This window comes from Hemiscyllium ocellatum, chromosome 25 (assembly GCF_020745735.1).
Source record: "Hemiscyllium ocellatum isolate sHemOce1 chromosome 25, sHemOce1.pat.X.cur, whole genome shotgun sequence".
In the NCBI taxonomy this organism is placed as follows: Eukaryota; Metazoa; Chordata; class Chondrichthyes; order Orectolobiformes; family Hemiscylliidae; genus Hemiscyllium; species Hemiscyllium ocellatum.
In genome coordinates, this window is record NC_083425.1 from 43,701,586 (window position 1) to 43,721,685 (window position 20,100).

The 20,100-nt window shown below is 41.5% G+C and overlaps 1 protein-coding gene across 3 annotated transcripts in view; it reads right to left on the reverse strand.

Annotated features, from left to right (window-relative positions):
- The window catches only part of LOC132827851 (dynein axonemal heavy chain 9-like), a 504,454-nt gene that overhangs the window by 252,932 nt on the left and 231,422 nt on the right, over positions 1–20,100 (reverse strand). For all 3 annotated transcript variants that reach the window (XM_060844602.1, XM_060844601.1, XM_060844600.1), the window contains 3 exons: positions 17,854–18,015; positions 15,866–16,062; positions 15,601–15,763 (listed from right to left, as the gene is read on the reverse strand). In XM_060844602.1, the coding sequence (XP_060700585.1) occupies positions 15,601–15,763; positions 15,866–16,062; positions 17,854–18,015 (522 nt within the window). The remainder of the gene's footprint in view (positions 1–15,600; positions 15,764–15,865; positions 16,063–17,853; positions 18,016–20,100) is intronic.

Consider the following 20,100-nt stretch of genomic DNA (forward strand, 5'->3'; position numbering starts at 1 on the left):
GAAGACAGGGCTTTAAACTAAAAGGGATGGGCGGGGTGGGGGGGAGGGGTGGTGGTTTCAGTTATAGGGGAAATTAGAAAAATTGAATTAAAGGAGGAGGTAAGAGTGCAGACTCAGGAGAGGTTATTACAATCTCCAGCACAGACACATTTAGGACAGAGTGTATGGAAAGGGTTAGCAATCAAACTTCAAGCACACTGGACAAATGGGAGACAATGAGAAGAGGGATGGTTAATAAAGGACTGAAGGTGTATCTGAATGCACAAAGTATAAGGAATAATGTAAATAAGCTGGTGATACAGATCGAAACTGACAGGTATGACACAGTGGGCATCATGGAGATGTGACTGCAAAGGGATCAGGATTGGGAGCTGAATATTCAAGGATATACATCCTATCTAAAAGATAGGCAGGTGGGCGGGGGGAGTGGGGTTGCTTTATTAGTAAGAAATGAAATTAAATCAATAGTAAGAAACAAAGTGGGGTCAGATGGTATAGAATCTGTGGGGAATCAAAAAAGAAAATGCTGGAAAATCTCAGCAGATCTGGCAGCATCTGTAAGGAGAAAAAAAAGCTGATGTCTCAAGTCTAACTGACCTTCTGTCAAAATGATCTTGTTATGATTGAATGAATACTGCAATTTGAGAGGAAAGAGACAGAATCAGAGGTAACAGTCTTACAGCTAAATAAAGGCAACTACAGAGGCATGAGGGAGGAGCTGGTAGAATTGACTGGGAGAGGGGGTCTAGCAGGAAAGACAGTTGAACAGCAATAGCACGAGTTTCTGGGAGTAATTCAGGAGACACAACAGAGATCCATCCTGAGGAAAAAGAAGCATGGTAAAGGGCGGATGAAGCATGGTGAAGGGCAGTGGGAAAGCAGAGGATTGGGAAGCTTACAAAGACTAACAGAGGGCAACAAAAAAATAAATAAGGAGGGAGTCAATTAAATATGTGGGTTAGCTAGCCAGTAATATAAAGGAAGACTGTAAAAGTTTCTTTAGATATCTATAGGACAAATGAGAGGCAAAATATTGGGCTGCTGGAAAATTACACTGGAGAGATAGTAATGGGGAACAAGGAAATGGCTGAAGAACTGAATAATTACTTCATGTCAATCTTCACAGTGGAAGACATGTGTAAAAAATTCAAGAGAATGGCATATGCCTGATGAAGAGCTTATGCCCGAAACATCGACATTCCTGATGAAGGGCTTATGCCCAAAACATTGACTTTCCTACTCCTCAGATGCTGCCTGACTGGCTGTGCTATTCCAGAACTACACTCTTTGACTTTGATCTCCAGCATCTATAGTCCTCATTTTTCCATTGGTAGGAGAGACTAGGACCCAAGGACACAGCCTTAGAGTAAAGGAAAGCCCTTTTAGAACAGAGATAAGGAGAAACTTCTTCAGCCAGAGTGTGGTGAATCTATGGAATTCATTGCCAAAGAAGGCTGTGTAGGCCAGATCATTGAGCATATTTAAGATCGAGATAGATCCGTTCTTGAGTATCAAGGGGTTCAAGAGTTACAGGGAGAAAGCAAGAGAATGAGATTGAGAAACTTGATTGAATGATAGAGCAGACTCGATGGGCTGAATGGCCTAATTTCTGTTCCTATGTCTTATGGACGAATTTGTTCAGGACATCAGGAAACCTCCCTTGTGACAGTTTCAGAGAGCTGTCAGGGAGGCACCTGATTAAAAAAGACAGAGATCAAATCATTTTAATCAAATGGAGGCATGATATAATGATTGTGACCTTATGGAATGATTTTCATAATTGAACAAATTTGTAAACAAAAAATGAAAATATGTACTCTATGTTTTCTTTATACACTGTCAACATTCAATCTCTTAAATAAGTGATTAACTTACATATAGTCTTGGCATAATTCAATTTTGGATAGAAGATCCAATATGGGGTAAAGGTTAAGGCACTATATATAGGGCTGCCCTCTCATTGGAGAGAGACAGCTGGAATGGTTTAATCTGAGGGTCATCATGCCTCAGGTAAGGGGAGAGGTTGTGAATGAATGTCCTTTCATGGTAACCTCACCCAGTGCCGGAATTAATCCTGTACTGTTGGCATCACTCTGCATCGCAAACCAACTGTCCAGCTAAGTGATCTCCAATATGGGATAAATAAAGCTTCACAGACAAACAACAGCAAAGACCTTCAAAGACTTGCAATTCTTTAATGCAATTCTATATTAACTTGGATAATTTTGCTACCTCCTTATATCAAAACATCTCCATTCAAATTTGCTGTTTAGACCCCTGAATCATTTTGCATTCAGTTTTCCTCATGGACTCATTCATGGAAAAGCATTTCAATCAAATGCAACTGTGACCTACATCAAGCAGTAATCCTCTTCATATCATATTACTAGATCATATTCAGTCAACAGATCTTTATTTGAGGAATAAATGTTTTTTCTCTCCCCACAACTGGTTGAGTAGTTTTCCCATTACGTATGACATTTGGAAGATTCTGTTCTGGGAACAGACTTTAGTCAGGGAAGCTTTGGATCATTCTATGCATTAAGAAAAGCAAAATGCACACGTTTAAAATTATTTAAATGTTTCTTAATTTCAGTCTTGAGTACTTTTAATGGGTTTGGTGCCACTTAATAACATGGAGTTGAAACACAATTAAGGAGTGCATCTTTTAATAAAGGATGTCTTGTCAGGGATCAATTAGTTCATGATATTGTTCTGTTGTTAGTAATATATTTTCTTAATGGGAATAATCTGATAAATGGAACAAATTAACATCAACATGGGCATATCCTAATTGACTTCTAAAAGGAATTATGAAAAATCTTAATTTACTGCAGAAAGCAACAAACACTAAGAAGATTCATTGGCAGTAATGAAGCACAAAGGCTGTCTGAAATATAGGACTGAGAACACCAGGGACCTTCTTATATTATCAAACACTGGAAGATTGAAGGACTCAGGTGGAGTTCAACAAGGACAGGCTATTTTTGTGCTTCTTTTGATTTATCATTGGTGATCAAAAGAAATATTCTTGTCTCCCAGTTGGCTTGCTCATGTTCTGAAATTATTGTCATACATTTGACAGTGGTAACATGGGGATCATTAACCTTTCCTTATTTTACTCACATTGGCAAGATTTGAAATAAATACTTGTTCTTGCCTTGGTGAGCCCAGATTGGTACTGAGGCCAATTCTGATATTTAAAAAAATGTGAATTGCTTCAAATGAAAATGTCGCTGTCAATGTAAAGTAAAGTGGCTGTATTTGCAAAGCAAATCGTATAATCCCTATATTGTGGAACCAGGCCATTTGGCCCATTGAGTCAACACCAACCTTCCAAAGAGCATCTCACTCAGACCCAGACCCCTTACCCATAACCCTGCATTTCCCAGAGGTAATCCACCTAGACACTATGTGCAATTTGGCATGGCCAATGCACCTAACCTGCACATCTTTGGACTGTGGGAGGAAATTAGAACACCCAGTGGAAACCCACACAGATGCAGGGAATCTGTGCAAACTCCACACAGCCTAAACAATGTATCTCACTCAGAATTTGATTTGTACCTTCATCCAATTGAGTTTTATAACATGACTCAGTGTTAAAAGTATGAACATGGAACAAAATAATTAGCACTTTTTACTTGAAGGAGAAAGGAAATCAACCTATAATGAATTGTCAATCGCAATAAAAAATCCTGATGAAGGGCTTTTGCTTGACCTGATGAGTTTCCTGCTCCTCGGATGCTGCCTGACCTGCTGCTTTTCCAACGCCACACTATTGACAATGTAAAATGTTAGTCAGTCCCTGGCATGCTACTGATTGCAGATCAAGGAGTACCTGAGTCATTCTTTGATGGATACTGAACAGAATAAAATCATGTTGCTTACAACATCATGTACCAAATGTTCTCTTTGAAAGGCAACAAAGCATTAGTCATCAATTATTAAATCCATTCCATTGAATCGGTCGGTGGTCACTGCCACAGACACTTAACAGAAACCGGTGTCCCTATTAGAAGAATGGCAATTCTATGGTAAACAATTCAACAACCACTGCTCTCTGTTGGCAGAGTATCCCAAAATATCATTATGTCACTCACATAAATTACAATAGCAGATATGGAGCGTGATCTTGAAAGGGTTCACCGTTTCTCTCATCTCCTCTGGCCCCTTATCAAAACACCTTGAAACCTGTGCCTAAAGACCCTATATAAATGCAAAAATTCAAACAGTGCAGATGTTATTCACAGACTGTGAAAAAATGAGGAAATTGAAGAAATTGTACACATTGCACTGAAACCCAAGTATAAAAGTTCCCAAATCTTCACTATCACTACTGCTGCCTCCTGAGCATTTATTGGTGGTTGTGAGGAATTTACAAAGCGGCTTACCTTTGTCATTATTAGAGCATTAGTCCTATGGAATTTGCAATAGTTTGTGGAATATTGTACTTGCATCAGAATGTATTTAAAAACTGACAGTTAATCAGTTGCTCAGAATCCAATAGATTTTCTCATATCGTTCAGAAAACTCTGGTGTATCATTCCAACAGTGATATTATCCTGTAGAGTCTCAGGATGGAGCAAAATATAACTCAGCTTAGCTGAGTATTGAACATTTTTAAGTTTATTATGGAGCAGCAAGGATGTATAATGGCAACAAAATGGTAGTATTCGATTTTGAATTTATTTTAAACACACTTGCTGAACTCAGCCACGTTAGGGAGATTTAAGCAATCCTTGGATAAGCACATGGATGATTTTGGGATAGTGTAAGGGGACGAGCTGAGAATAGTTCACAGATTGGCACAACATTGAGGACCAAAGGGCCTGTTCTGCGCTGTACTGTTCTATGTTCTATGAATCTGTAACAATAAGAATGACGAATTAAACAGGCAAACAGACCTTCTTCCTTCAACTTTCAAGTTCCAACCAGCACTGAAAAAGGTCAGCATTGGACATCGTGAGTGAAAATCAACATCAGTCCAACAATCTGGGAAAAGTGTACAGGAGCAACATCCAAGTCAACTTCAATCATGATGGGGCCAACATACACCACTAACGTTGGGAACTGAGACAAACATCATGATTAATGGGACAAGGCAAAGATAGGCATCGCGATCAATGACAAGAGAGAGGGAAACAGAACACAACAGAAGCAGAGATAGATTAAACTTTCATTGTTAAGTAGATTACAAAAAGAGAAACAGACATCACAGTGGGAAAGAAGACTTCAATGCTTAGATAGATACAGTTCACAACCGGGGGGATCTGTACCGTTGGGACGGTCTCCACCCGAACTGATCTGGTACCAATGTTCTAGCAAAGAGGATAAATAGGGTGGTCAGTAGGACTTTAAACTTCTGAATTGGGGGGAAGGGAAAGTGAAAGCGACAGGGAGTATGGAGTTACATGGAAAGATAAGCAGGAGGATAGCATGTATGCAGGTGGATTTAACCTTGAGGCAGATTAGGAATGCAACAAAAAGGAAGGATAACTTAGGACATCTTATGGCTTCCAATATTTCTAATGATAAGAAAGTTAGCGTTAAGGCACTTTACCTGAGTGCTCGTAGCATTCGTAACAAAGTAGATGAACTAATGGCACAGATTATCGTGAATGATTATGATGTGGTAGACATCACAGACACATGGCTGCAGGGGGTTCAGGACTGGCAGTTAAACATCCAAGGATTTACAACTTGTCGAAAAGACAGGGAGATGGGCAGAGGGGGTGGGGTTGCCTTGTTAATTAAGAACAAAATTAAATCTATGCACTGAACGACATAGGGTCGGATGATGTGGAGTCTATGTGAGTGGAATTGAGAAACCACAAAGGCAAAAAAACCATAATGGGAGTTATGTACAGACCTCCTAACAGTTCTCAGGACCAGGGGCGCAACATGTACCGGGAAATAAAAAAGGCAGTCAGAAAGGCAAGGTCACGGTGATCGTGGGGGACGTCAATATGCAGGTGGACTGGGGAAATAATGTTGCCAGTGGATCCAAAAAAAAGGAATTCATGGAATGCTTACAGGATGGCTTTTTGGAACAGCTTGTCATGGAGTCCACAAGGGAGCAGGCTATTCTGGACCTATGTAATGAACCAGACTTAATAAAAGATCTTAAAGTAAAGGAACATTTAGGAAGCAGCACAACTTGAAAGAGAGGAGGCAAAATCGGATGTAATGGTGTTACAATTAAACAAAGGTAATTATGAGGGCATGAGAGGGGAACTGACGAATATCGACTGGAAGCAGAGCCTAGCAGGGAAGACAGTAGAGCAAAAATGGCAGGAGTTTGTGGGTATAATTGAGGACACTGTACAGAGGTTCATCCCCAAGAAAAGAAAGATTATCCGGGGAGGGATTAGACAGCCATGGCTGACAAAGGAAGTCAGGAAATGTTATCAAAGGAAAAGAGAGATCCTATAAAGTGGCCAAGAGCACTGGGAAATCAGAAGATTGGGAAGGCTACAAAAACAAACAGAGAATAACAAAGAGAGACACAAGGAAGGAGAGGATCAAATATGAAGATAGGCTAGCCAGTAATATTAGAAATGATAGTTAAAGTTTCTTTCAATACATAAGAAACAAAATGACAGGCAAAAATAGACACTGGGCCACTTCAAACTGATGCTGGAAGGCTAGTGATGGGAGATAAGGAAATAGCTGGAGAACTTCATAAGTACTTTGAGTCAGTCTTCACAGTGGAAGACATGAGTAATATCCCAACAATTAAAGGGAGTCAGGGGGCTGAGTTGAGTATGGTTGCCATTACAAAAGAGATAGTGCTAGAAAAGCTAAAAGGTCTTAAAATTGACAAATCTTCTGGCCCCGATGGGCTACATCCTAGAGTTCTGAGGGAGGTGGTTGAAGAGATAGTGGAAGCGTTGGTTGAGATCTTTCAAAAGTCACTGGAGTCAGGAAAAGTCCCGGATGATTGGAAGATTGCTGTGGTAACCCCTTGTTCAAGAAAGGATCAAGACAAAAAATGGAAAATTATAGGCCAATTAGCCTAACCTTGGTTATTGGTAAAATTCTAGAATCAGTCGTTAAGGATGAGGTTTCTAAATTCTTGGAAGAGCAGGGTTGGACTAGAACAAGTCAACATGGATTTAGTAAGGGGAGGTCGTGCCTGACAAACCTGTTAGAATTCTTTGAAGAGGTGACAAGTAGGTTAGACCAGGGAAATCCAGTGGATGTAGTCTATCAAGACTTCCAAAAGGCCTTCGATAAGGTGCTACATGGGAGGCTGCTGAGTAAGGTGAGGGCCCATGGTGTTTGAGGTGAGCTACTGGCATGGATTGAGGATTGGCTGTCTGACAGAAGGCAGAGAGTTGGGATAAAATGTTCTTTTTCAGAATGGCAGCCGGTGACAAGTGGTGTCCCACAGGGTTCAGTGTTGGGGCCGCAGCTGTTCATGTTATATATTAATGATCTGGATGAAGGGACTGGGGGCATTCTAGCGAAGTTTGCCGATGATACGAAGTTAGCTGGACAGGCAGGTAGTACTGAGGAAGTGGGGAGGCTGCAGAAGGATCTAGACAGTTTGGGAGACTGGTCCAGGAAATGATTGATGAAATTCAATGTGAGCAAATGAGAGGTCTTGCACTTTGGAAAAAAGAATACAAGCATGGACTACTTTCTAAACGGTGAGAAAATTCATAAAGCCAAAGTACAAAAGGATCTAGGAGTGCTAGTCGAGGATTCTCTAAAGGTAAACATGCAGGTTGAATCCATGATTAAGAAAGCAAATGCAATGTTGTCATTTATCTCAAGAGGGTTGGAATATAAAAGCAGCAATGTGCTACTGAGACTTTATAAAAAGTTCTGGTTAGGCCCCATTTGGAGTACTGTGTCCAGCTTTGGGCCCCACACCTCAGGAGGGACATACTGGCACTGGAGCGTGTCCAGCGGAGATTCACATGGTTGGTCTAACATACGAGGAACGGCTGAGGATCCTGGGATTGTATTCATTGGAGTTTAGAAGGTTAAGGGGAGATCTAATAGAAACTTACAAGATAATACATGGCTTGGAAAGGGTGGACGCTAAGAAATTGTTTCAATTAGGCGAGGAGACTAGGACCCGTGGGCACAGCCTTAGAATTAGAGGGGGTCAATTCAGGACAGAAATGCGGAGACATTTCTTCAGCCAGAGAGTGGTGGGCCTGTGGAATTCATTGCCGCGGAGTCCGGTGGAGGCCGGGATGCTAAATGGCTTCAAGGCCGAGATTGATAAATTCTTGATGCCACAAGGAATTAAGGGCTACGGGGAGAATGCTGGTAAGTGGAGTTGAAATGCCCATCAGCCATGATTAAATGGCGGAGTGGACTCGATGGGCCGAATGGCCTTACTCCCACTCCTATGTCTTATGTCCGGTTGAATCTTTTTTGTAATACCCAGTTAGCAGTCTTAGAATCCCTCAGTGTGAAAAGAAGCCATTCAGTCCATTGCGTCTGTACTATCCCTCTGAAGAGCATTTCCCCCAGACCCCCATTTTAATCCTGCATTTGCCATGGCTAACCCACCTAGCTTACACATGCTTGGATACTATGGACAATTTCCCATGGCAAATCCACCTAATCTGCACACCTTGGGACTGTGGAAGGAAACCAGAGTATCTGGAGGAAACCCACACAGAGACGGGAGGAGCTTACAACTCCACATAGACAGTAACCTGAGGCTGGAATTGAACTCAGACTCCTGACACTGTGAGGCAGCAGTGCTAACCACTGAGCTCCAAGTATTTGGTCTAAATCAAGATCGTGATTGCTCTGTTTCAAAGGAGTTGCCATAATTCACTCTCTCTCTTAACTTTTAAATTTCTATTTGCCCTCCACAACTGTCTCATTCCCATCCTGAATCGTGAATTCTGATATAAGCTACATATATGACAGGAGCCACTTTTCACTTCGTCCAACTCATCCAAATGAGCAGCATTATGGAACTCTCTTCCATAAACTGCAGTGGGTACCAAATCAATTGTTAATTTTAAATCTGGAATAGATTTTTTTGATAAGGCAAGGTATTTAGGGATATGGACCAAAGTCAAGTATATGGAGTTAGGCCACAGATTAGCCATGATCTCATTGAATGATGGAACAGGCTTGAGGAGCTGAATGGCCTACTTCTGTTACCATGTACCATGAACTTATTCAATCATAGAGACTCACAGCCTCTTCTGATTCGCTAAGACTGAAACTCTCCTCCCATCTCCCGGCACCTCGTGCACCTGCCTCTTGTCACTTCCACTCAAGTACAATGAACCAGAAATAAAGTCCCATAGCACGAAGACAGACCCTTCAGCCCAAGCTGGTCCATGCTGACCAAAATGTCCATCCAGGCGAACCCCATTTCTTTGCACTTGACCCATATCCTTCTAAACCTTTCCTATCCATGTATTTGTCCAAACACCTTTTAAGTGTTGTTAATGTACCTACCTCAACCACTTCTGCTGGCAACTCATTCCACGTATGCACCAATCTCGGTGGAAAAAAAGTTGCCCTTAAATTTCCCTTTTATTCTTTGCCCTCTAACTTTAAACTGATGCTCTCTAGTCCTCGATTTCCCAACCCTGGGAAAAAAACACTGAGTGAATTCACCCTGTCCATGCCTCTCATGATCATATACACATCTATAAGATACCCCCTCAATCTCCTACGCTCTCAGGAAATAGGTCTCAGCTTGTCCCAGCTCTCCCTATAACCCAGACCCTGGAGTCCTGGGAAGATTCTTGTAAATTTCTTCTGCATTCTTCCCAGTTTAATAATATCCTTCCTACAGCAAGGTGACCAAAACTGAACATAATATTCCAAGTGCAGCCTCACCAATGTCTTGTATAACTGAAACATACCTTCTCAACATCTATATTCAATGCCCTGATTGATGATGGCCAAAAGCCTTCTTCACAATCATGAATCAAAACAGAAAGCACTGAGGAACTTTGTAGGTCTGGCAACATTTGTGGTGACAGAAATAAAATTAATATGGGAGTATAATATGACAGTTGTTTGGAATCTACAGAACAAAATGAGCGGCACAGTGGCTTGTTGGTTAGCACTGGTGCCTCACGGTACCAGGGGCCCAGGTTCGATTCCAACCTTAGGTGACTGTCTGTGTGGAGTTTACACATTCTTCCTGTGTCTGTGTGAGTTTCCTCTGGGTGTTCCGGTTTCCTCCTGTATTCCAAAGATGTGTAGGTTGGGTGAGTTGGTCATACTAAATTGCCTATAGTGCTTGATGCTTTAGTCAGAGGGAAATGGGTCTGGGTGGGTTTCAGATCTCCAGCATTTGCTTTTGTTTTACAGTTTAGAAGTCACTTTTTGCTGACAAATATCTGTAACAGGACAACTGACTGATATTTGATTGCATGACGGCAAGTGAATAAATGGTGATTCAGTCCCACTTCAGCTGTAAGTGAGGCAAGATTATTCTCATTGGGAAACATGCTTCATTTTGACCACTTATTTTGCTGTCTAGAAATTTTAAGTTAATAGCAAAGAGATTCTGTCGGTTTTACTTTCTGATTTGCTGCCTATGAGGATAAAGAAATGTAATTGGCTACGTATATAGATTGCTATCAGCACTCTACACCAGCAGATCACTTTCATTTAGCATTACATTTCAATGACTGTCCAGAAAAATGTAAAACTACAGTCCAGCAAACTGCAAAATTGCAGTGCAAAGAGTTCTTCAATGTCAGCAGTGGGTCCTATTGCTTCATAGGAGTCTATGAAATCAGGGCCACTCTATTCAACCCTCCACTGCACTGGTTTCACACTAGGAAATGATTTACAAAATAGCCGATGTGAGGTATTCAAAGTGATGAGAATCCTTTTTCCTCCTCCTCATTGTGTCTGTCCCATGCTTGGATATGACTGCATGAGTGGGAGAAAGTTAGGACTGTAGATGCTGGAGATCAGAGTCAAAAGTGTAGTACTGGAAGAGCACAACAGATCAGGCAGCATCTGAGGAGCAGGAGAATCAACGTTTTGGGCATAAGCCGATTCTCCTGCTCCTCGGATGCTGCCTGACCTGCTGTGCTTTTCTAGCACCACATTCTCAACTATGACCAGACAAGTGACAATGACCCACACTGCACTGTTGTGAATGAATTCATTGCGGATCAGCCCGCATGTTGGTAGGCCATTACCTGAGGCAGCCAAGCCTGTTCTTATTTTCCACCGACACTCACTTCTCCTGCCTACTGCACAATTAGTATTGAGCCAGTTTTCAGCTGAAAGGGGAGGCGTATTGTGGAAGCATTCTTTTTGTGCACTCAAATTGCAAGAAATGGCAAAAGAAAAATTGAAATTTGGCATTCTCAAGTTTGCCTCGATGGGTGGAAAGTAAAAAAGGCTCGACAACATGCCTCCCTTTTCATCAATATGCTCAGTGGTTAGCACTGCTGCCTCACAGCGCCAGGGTCCCGGGTTCGATTCCAGCCTCGGGCGGCTGTCTGTGTGGAGTTTGCACATTCTTCCTGTGTCTGTGTGGGTTTCCTCTGGGCGCTCCGGTTTCCTCCCACAGTCCAAAGATGTGCAGGCTAGGTGAATTGGCCATGCTAAATTGTCCATAGTGTTAGGGGCATTAGTCAGAGGGAAATGGGTGTGCGTGGGTTACTCTTCGGAGGGTCAGTGTGGAGTGATTGGGCCGATGGGCTTGTTTCCACACTGTAGGGAATCTAAAGTAATATTCGGTTGGCTGTAGTCAACCCTGAATAAGGCTGAGGGGAGTTAAATCATGCTTCATTTCATTGTTAAGGTGCAAACATCTATCATACTAAACGGACATTGCTTAGACTGAGATCCAGCTGAACTTCATTCTCTGGACTTAATCTAATGCATAAATTACAATACCTCAAAAATAATGACTGATACCTTCTGCCCAATAATACTGGAAACTGACGATCCAAAATATCACCATCTGACTGACTCTGACAGTTTCACTTCAGTGGGTCATCTCTCTCTCACTCTCTCTCTCTCTCAGGAGAGAAAAGACCAGTGACTGTATGAAAGCAATCATTACTACTGTGATTTATTGACTCTCGAGATTATTCTAAAACTGTCAAAAAATCAGACAGATTACAGCATGTTTTAGGTACCAGTTGATCAGCTTGGTCAATTTTCTTTCCAAGATAGATGCACAAAGCATTCAGCCATTAAACCAAATCATTTTAACAGCTACTTCAGTTCAACTTGGCAAATTCTCTCAAATACTTCTGGATCCAAATATCCACAGGGAATGTGTAAAATTACAGTAATCTCTGATCTTATCTGGAGGGAGGGGTGCCTGATTTGCCTGGTAAGGGGCAAAAACAGTTTTTGGTAAATATGGAGGCTCTAACCTTTAGCAAGCAAATGCCACCAGCAATGGGGATTCCTTATACAAGGGCATGGATAGGGTAGATAGGCAAAGTCTTTTCCCTGGGATGGGGGAGTCCAGGGCTAGAGGGCATAGGTTTAGGGGAGAGAGGAAAGATATAAAAGGGACCTAAGGGGCAACATTTTCACACACAGTGTGGTATGGGTATGGAATGAGCTGCCAGAGGAGGTGGTGGAGGCTGGTACAATTGCAACATTTAAGAATCATTTGGATGGGTATATGAAGAGGAAGGGTTTGAAGGGATATGGGCCGGGTACTGGCAGGTGGGACTAGATTGGGTTGGGATATCTAGTCGGCATGGACGGGTTGGACTGAAGTGTCTGTTTCCATGCTGTACATCTATGACTCTGTGACTTTCCATTGACCTGGATCAGTCAGGAGCTGCTAAGTCTCTGAGGGCCTATAGCCAAATAATTTGAAGTGTACCAGCCTTGGGTAAAAATTAGGAGTGGAAGAATTGGGGTCCAGCCTCGGGCAGTGGCTTGGATCCCCAACTAAGTCTTCTTTGTGCTTTATTTTATTTTTGATTGGTCCTTGTTACTCGTGCCATGGGAGTCATTTAAAAGCAAAACATGCCTTCAAAACGTTTCTCCTTTATCTTAGCTGAGGACAGGAATGTACACAGGGCTCTTTCCTACCCATAGCACAATGTTTCTCAACTTCTTGGGGTGATACATTGGTTCTGGAACAACTTAGTCTGTCATAAATTAATGCATTGGAGAATGCAACTGTTTTATCATCTTAATCACTCTTTCCACTGCGTGCTTGATGCTGGTTTTGGGGAGACTTCCTACATTCACTCCTCCTTTCCCGGAGTTGAACTGTGATTGATCTCCTGGCTTGAGATTAGTCCATGGAGTTACAGACTGCAGTGTTGTGCCAATGCTGCTACTGATTAATGCCTAGTTCTGGTTGACTGGATCTGCTGTTAGTCTGTACAATGTAGCACAGTGATACGTACCTCTGTAAATGTTGCAGGATGCCCTCACAGTTTAGGCAAGTCCTCGTTTTCACAATGACCATATAGTCTTAACTTCTACAATTCTGTCATGCTTATGATGGGTAGATTGAACAAAAGGAAGTCTAACATCTAATTCCCTAATGTTGATTCTCTGAGCATTTGACACAGCCTCGGTCTGGTAGCTATATCATTAACAACTCAGCCGGCTCATTCAACAGATAAATCATTTAATCCCCAAAATGAGATTACTTACTCTAAATACTCCCAAGATGCAAGGTACAGTTTTAAACATAAATTTAAAATTTACATGATTGGCCATCATGCAAAAACCTGCTCTCAACATAGTTGTTACAGGGTATTGTGCATATTACCGAGGGGGGGGGGTGAGTTGCACACTCTGTAAATGAGTTAATGAGTTGCAGTCTATCAGAATACTTACTAATAGCAATTTACTTTCACATGCTTCTTCTTGAGAAGTTCTGGTTCTGATGAAAAGACTTATCAGACTTGAAACATTAACTCTATTTCTCTCTCCACAGATGCTGCCAGTGTTTCAGATTTCCAGCATCTGCTTTTATGTTGAGTTAACTCACTAGTTGTGCCAACTTCCATTGTAAGGCTGAATCTCAAATCAGAAAAAGGAATGGGGCCATACTAATTTGGGAGGTCCTGCCCTGATTCTGCTCCGTTGACAGAAATTTGTTTAAACATGGTACAGAAACAGTGCAATTGGTTTTCCATCACATTCTGAGTGAGATGTTAACTGGATGAGTTGGGGGTGGGGGATTCTGGCATTGAAGAGGTTGGAGCATTTATTTCTTCTGCAAAACTGTCACAAAAAGGTTAAAGAGCCTGAAAGAAGTTTATAAAATCACGAGGGACATGGATAGGGTGAATAATCAAGGTCTTTTTCCCTGGGGTGGGGGGAGGCCAAAATTAGAGGGTGAGTGGGTAAAATTTAAAAGGAACCTAAGGAACAACTTTTTCACACAGAGGGTGGTACGTGTATGGAATGAGCTGCCAGAGGAAGTGGTGGAGGCTGGTACAATTACAGCATTTAAAAGGCTTCTGGATGGATCTATGAACAGGAAGGGTTTAGAGATGGGCCAAGTGCTGGCAAAAGGCACTAGATTAATTTAGGATATCTGGTCGGGCTGGAAGAGTCTATTTCTGTGCTGTACATCTCTATGACGCTGTCACTCTAAATACTTATGAATACGTGTCCCCACCTAGAATTCTCTTTTATTCATTGATGGGACATGGGCCTTACCAGCTGGCTAGCATTTATTGCCCAGCCCTAGCTTCCCTTGAACTGAGTAGCCTGCTGGGCCATTTCACAGAGCAGTTGAGAGTCAACCACATTGCTGTTGGTCAGTAGTCACGTGTTGGCCAGAGCAGGTGAGGATGGCAGATTTCCTTCCCTGAATAACATCAGTAAGCCCGAATGGTTTTTCTCTGATAATTGGCAATAGTTTCACGGTCATGAGTAGATTCTTAATTCCAGTTTTTAAGAAAAAATAATTCAAATGCCACCATCTGCCATGACTGGATTTGAACCCAGATCCCCTGAATCTTGGCTGAGTTTCTGGATAAATAGTCACGCAATAATATCACAAGGTCATCACCTTCCTGAGGGCTCATTGCACCAAAGCATGGCCTTCCACCTTCACTCTATTTGATTACATCTCCAGCCATAAGAGTGGCCATATCACCTGCTGATATCACTGTCTAACCAAGTGTAATCTCGGCCTGACTATCTACCTGACCCCTCTAGTGAGGAAGACTTTGCCAACTTCTTTTCAGCTCTGAGTCGGGAAACTCATTGCAGAAAGTCTTGTGATCATAAACATGACTTCTCCCTAGTCTGTGTCACCTGAGTGTACAGCTTTGTTTAAATTGGAAGCACATTCTTGAACTCAGGGGGAAATTAGATCCAAAAGATTGGAAACTCTATTAGACACCTTGAAAAACTTGTGACCCATGCTTCTAGAGTGGTCATCTAAATCTTACCAATTTGTTAGATTTTATTTCCTTGGTTGCCATGGGAATTGGAAATATGAAGAATCTTCCTTCCTGGAAAATTTTACTCTGGTTATTTCTCTCCCGCGGTGTCCCTGACTGTGCAAACTATCTCTGATTGCAATGGCAAAAAAATGTTTGAACCGACAAAATGCCCAATTTGTTCCATCGTGTCCCCTCTCGATTCAGTAACTGCCAGCATGTGTTCAATCGACCCCCAGCTCCGACTCACCTTCAGGTCAGGAATGTTGTAGCCTTTTCTTAAAGTGATCTGGAAGACCTCTAAGGAACTGATATAAGCTGCAAGCCTTGTCAGACTCTGTTTCCCACTCCCACCAACGCCAACAAGCAAGGCATTTCCTCTCGGAGACTCCAAGATCCGGTTAATCCGGCAACTGCAACAAGTCAAATGTTGAATTGATTTTTTTACATTTCATTTGGATCATTACCAATACTAGGGTCAGTAAAAATGTTCAAAAGATTGTACATCTTCTTACATATGGCTCATTGCATCCTCAAAAAGAACTAAGCTCATGGCAGCATTCAGTTCGTTGTAACTGTCTAGAGCTTCCATCAGGATTTTGTTTAGAGATTCCCAGTCCTGGACAGGCATGTACTTTGGTTCTCCAATCCCACAGGCAAAGTGACAATACATGTTCATAATCTTAGTCTGTTCCAATGTCTCCTGCATGTCCTGGGAAGGAAACATCACAAGTCACTTTGAGAACCCAGAGCTTTCTAATTAAATCAAGCTCATTGTTTCTTTTTAAAGTGCAGTTTTTTTTTAACTCGAGTGAGAAACATCCTGTTTCCTATTGCCAATTACAGGGCTAAATGTTAGACTAAAAAACAGACAGACCAGAGCGAAATCCTTCCTTTTGAACTTGGGTATTTCCAAAGGACTTACAGTGTGAAATGGATTTACGAACTAGTGAATATCACAACAGGGTGAGCTAACACTTCAGATTGTTAACAGGAGTGGACAAGTGGAAACTGAAATACTTTGGGCGAGTGGCGTGAGGTAATGATGCACAAAAGGTATTGCTAACGGGAGTGACAGAGAGAAAATGGAATGGAAATTGGCAGAAGACCAGATTGAAGTGATAATATCATGGAACTAAAGAGTCTGATTTCACAAGGACATTGCCGCAGAGAATCAGATGGCAAATTGGAGAAACAGCAACAGTAAAGAGTCATCATTCCTCTCTCACAAAGTTAGGTACAAAAGCAATAGTTACCTCCATCTGAAAACCAAGTATTAGACTGATTGAAAGCAGGTCATATTGAATAAGTCACTTGTTTAGAAATAGAGTGATTTCCTTTTGTTTAGTATACATCCAAATCCCTACCACTACTTGTTTTGCCCAATGACTGAAGCAAAAATTACCTTGATGTTCATGTAAACAACCACATGGGAAAGGAAACTAAATGAATGTTCTCAGCTGAAATTAAATGGATTTTGGCTGAAACTCTCATATTGCATCGTTTCTATGTACAATGTAGAGCTGAACTGATGGTGAGGGGAAATGAAGGTTTTGTGCAACACATTTTCAAGAACAAAAGTTACAAACATCTAACATATTTTTTAAAAATTGCTTTTGCCTATTCTACACCATTCTCTGCAAAAAGGATGAGCTCCTAGGTGTCTCTGGAGTTCTGTTGAAAGTGGACATGGGAAGTTGTGATCAGAGTAGAGGAGGGTTTATTATTCCAAGATCACATTGTGGAAAATCCTAACACTTAAGGGTCTGCCCTACTTCACTGGAGTGGCACCATAAGGTATATAGTGCACAAGTAGAAAGTTCAGGGTGGAGTTTTCAAAGAGTACATACTTTGTTTGATTATTTCTGTGTGTATCTAATCTGCTTCAATGCAATTCTCTACTTTCTCACCACCTTTTTCGGGGGATGCCCATTTCCGCTGGAGCACAACAGAGAACAGAGATCATATGTCTTCATGTTCCATGCATAAGTCAAGACTGTGAAGTCTTGATGTTCCAGTTGGCACAATTCTGATGCTGGCAGTCATCCATTGAAATGAACAGACTACTACTAGTTAAACTCTCACTGAGAGAAAAGCCTAAGTCTGAGTCTGCCAAAATGAGAAGGAGTTTGGCCAGTGCCAAACCAATTTTCACACATTCAACTTTCCCAGCAGAAGTCACTTGACAACAATCAGTAATAAGGACCTGAGTTGATTTTTACTCTCTCAGTTGATGCATTCTGGTCAATTAATCTCTTAACATTCCTACTGCCTTACTGATTGATGTCACTTGGGACAGCGTCATCTGAGGAAGAAAACTCTGCAAGCTTTTGGTTTCCACAGCTAGGTATCACATTGAAGGGTGCATTGGGATAGCTTCAAATAAATTAATTTCCTATGTTTTTGCAGAGTTTGCAGAATGAATAAAAGGGAAAGTTTCGATACCAGAGATCTCCTCATTATCAGGCGTATTTTGCTGAAACCTTTAATCTGCAGTACATACATCAAACAACTTGTTCACTAATTCAGTCTGGATTTTATCAAAGATGCTGAAGTCTCTCTCTTCTACCATCTTATCCCTGTAGACACGATTAGACTCATGCTGATACAGCTTGACCAGGTCTTGAGGAGTTTTCAAACAGTCAGTTGTACTGAAAAGAATGCCCTGAGAGAAAGACACAGAGACTGCATTAGTATTTAAGCAGTATATTAAGAAGAAAAAATTGACAAATTTTCAATCATGTAATCACCTTTATAACCTAGGGATATACAAGTACAAAGGCATCCAACCTAATTAGGTAATGAAGGTTTCTATGCAAAAAGGACTTCATATTTCACACTGTTTTAGAACTACCTTACACAGCTCTATTGTAGCTACATTTGAAGAGTTGGTAGGTGTGAGTCAAACTCTTAAATGTTTAAACTTTCTTCCCTCCACTATTCATCAAAATTCCTTGCTAAATTATTCAATGAGCCCCAAACCTATACTGTTAAACCTAGATTTCCTGAAGGCTAAGCATTTACAAATAGCACAGGAGTTCAGCTACACAATGAGGATATTAATCAGAATGCTTTAAAACAAATTCATTGCAAAAAGGAAGTCACATACATTCTGAGATTTATCAGAGGGGGCATGTACTCAAAAAAAACGCTAAAAATGGCTCTTGGACCAGGTTCAAGTTATATCAGATGCGAGCAAAATTACTTCCACAAGTTCAATGAAGAAACTTTGAAGAGCACAAAGGATAACAAAGTCAAATAAAGACAACAAATAATGCAGCTATAAATTCAATGGAACGTTCGCAGATCTCTATTGTACACAAGGGGTCAAAGCACCAGATAATAACTGTAAAACCATTGAAAAGTTCAAGGCAAATTCAGATGGGTTTAGACATAGAACAATACAGCACAGTACAGGCTCTTCGGCCAATGACGTTGTGCCGAGCATTTATCTTAACCGAAGATCACACCCCTCAATTTTCTGCCATCCAAGTGCTTGTCCAGAAGCCGTTTAAATGTCTCTAATGTCTTTGACTCTACCACCACCGCTGGCAGTGCATTCCATGCACCCACCACTTTGTGTGTGTAAAGAACCTACCTCTGAAATCTCCCCTATACCTTCCTCCAACCACCTTAAAATTATGATCCCTTGTGACAGCATTTCTGCCCTGGGGAAAAGTCTCTGGCTATTTACTTTATCTATGTCTCTCATTACCTTGTACACCTCTATCAAATCACCTCCCTTCGCTCTTCTCTCCAGTATGAAAAGCCCTCGCTCACTCAACCTCTCTTCATAAGACAAGCCCTGCAATCCAGACAGCATCCTGGTAAATCTCCTCTGAACCCTCTCGAAAGCATCTACATCATTCCTATAATAAGGTGACCAGAACTGGACACGATGCTTCAAATGTGGTCTAACCAGAGTTTTATAAAGCTGCAACAAAACCTTGTGGCTCTTAAACTGTCCCCCTGTTAATGAAAGCCAAAACACCATATGCTTTCTTAACAACCCGATCAACTTGGGTGGCAGCTTTGAGGAGTCTATGACCCCAAGATCCCGCTGTTCCTTTACACTGCCAAGAATCCTGTCTTTAACCCTGCATTCAGCATTCAAATTCGACCAAAATGAATCATTGCACATTTATCCATCTGCCTTTTTTCAGCCCAGCTCTGCATCCTATCAATGTCATGTCGTAGCCTGCAACAGCCCTCAACATTATCTACAACACCACTGACCTTTGTGTCATCAGCAAACTTACTAACCCATCCTTCCACTTCCTCATCCAAGTCATTTTTATAAAAACTACAAAGAGCAGAGGCCCAAGAATGGATCTCTGTCTTGGGCACCACTAGTCACCGACCTTCAAGCGGAATACTTTCCATTCGCTACCACTCGCTGTCTTCTTTTGGTCAGTCAATTCTGTATCCAGACAGCCAAATTTCCCGGTATCACATATCTCCTAAATTTCTGAATGAGCCTATCGAGGGGAATCTTATCAAATGCCTTAGTGAAATCCATATACACCACACCCACTGCTCAACTTTTGTCAACTTGTCTTGTCACATCCTCAAAGAACTCATTAAGGCTTGGGAGGCATGACCTACCCCTCACAAAGTCATGCTGCTTATCTTTACTCAAACTTTGTTTTTCCAAAAAGTCATTAATCCGATCTCTCAGAATCCTTTCCAGTCCCTTGTTTATACAGATGTAACACTGACTGCTCTATAATTCCCAGGGATTTTCCTATTC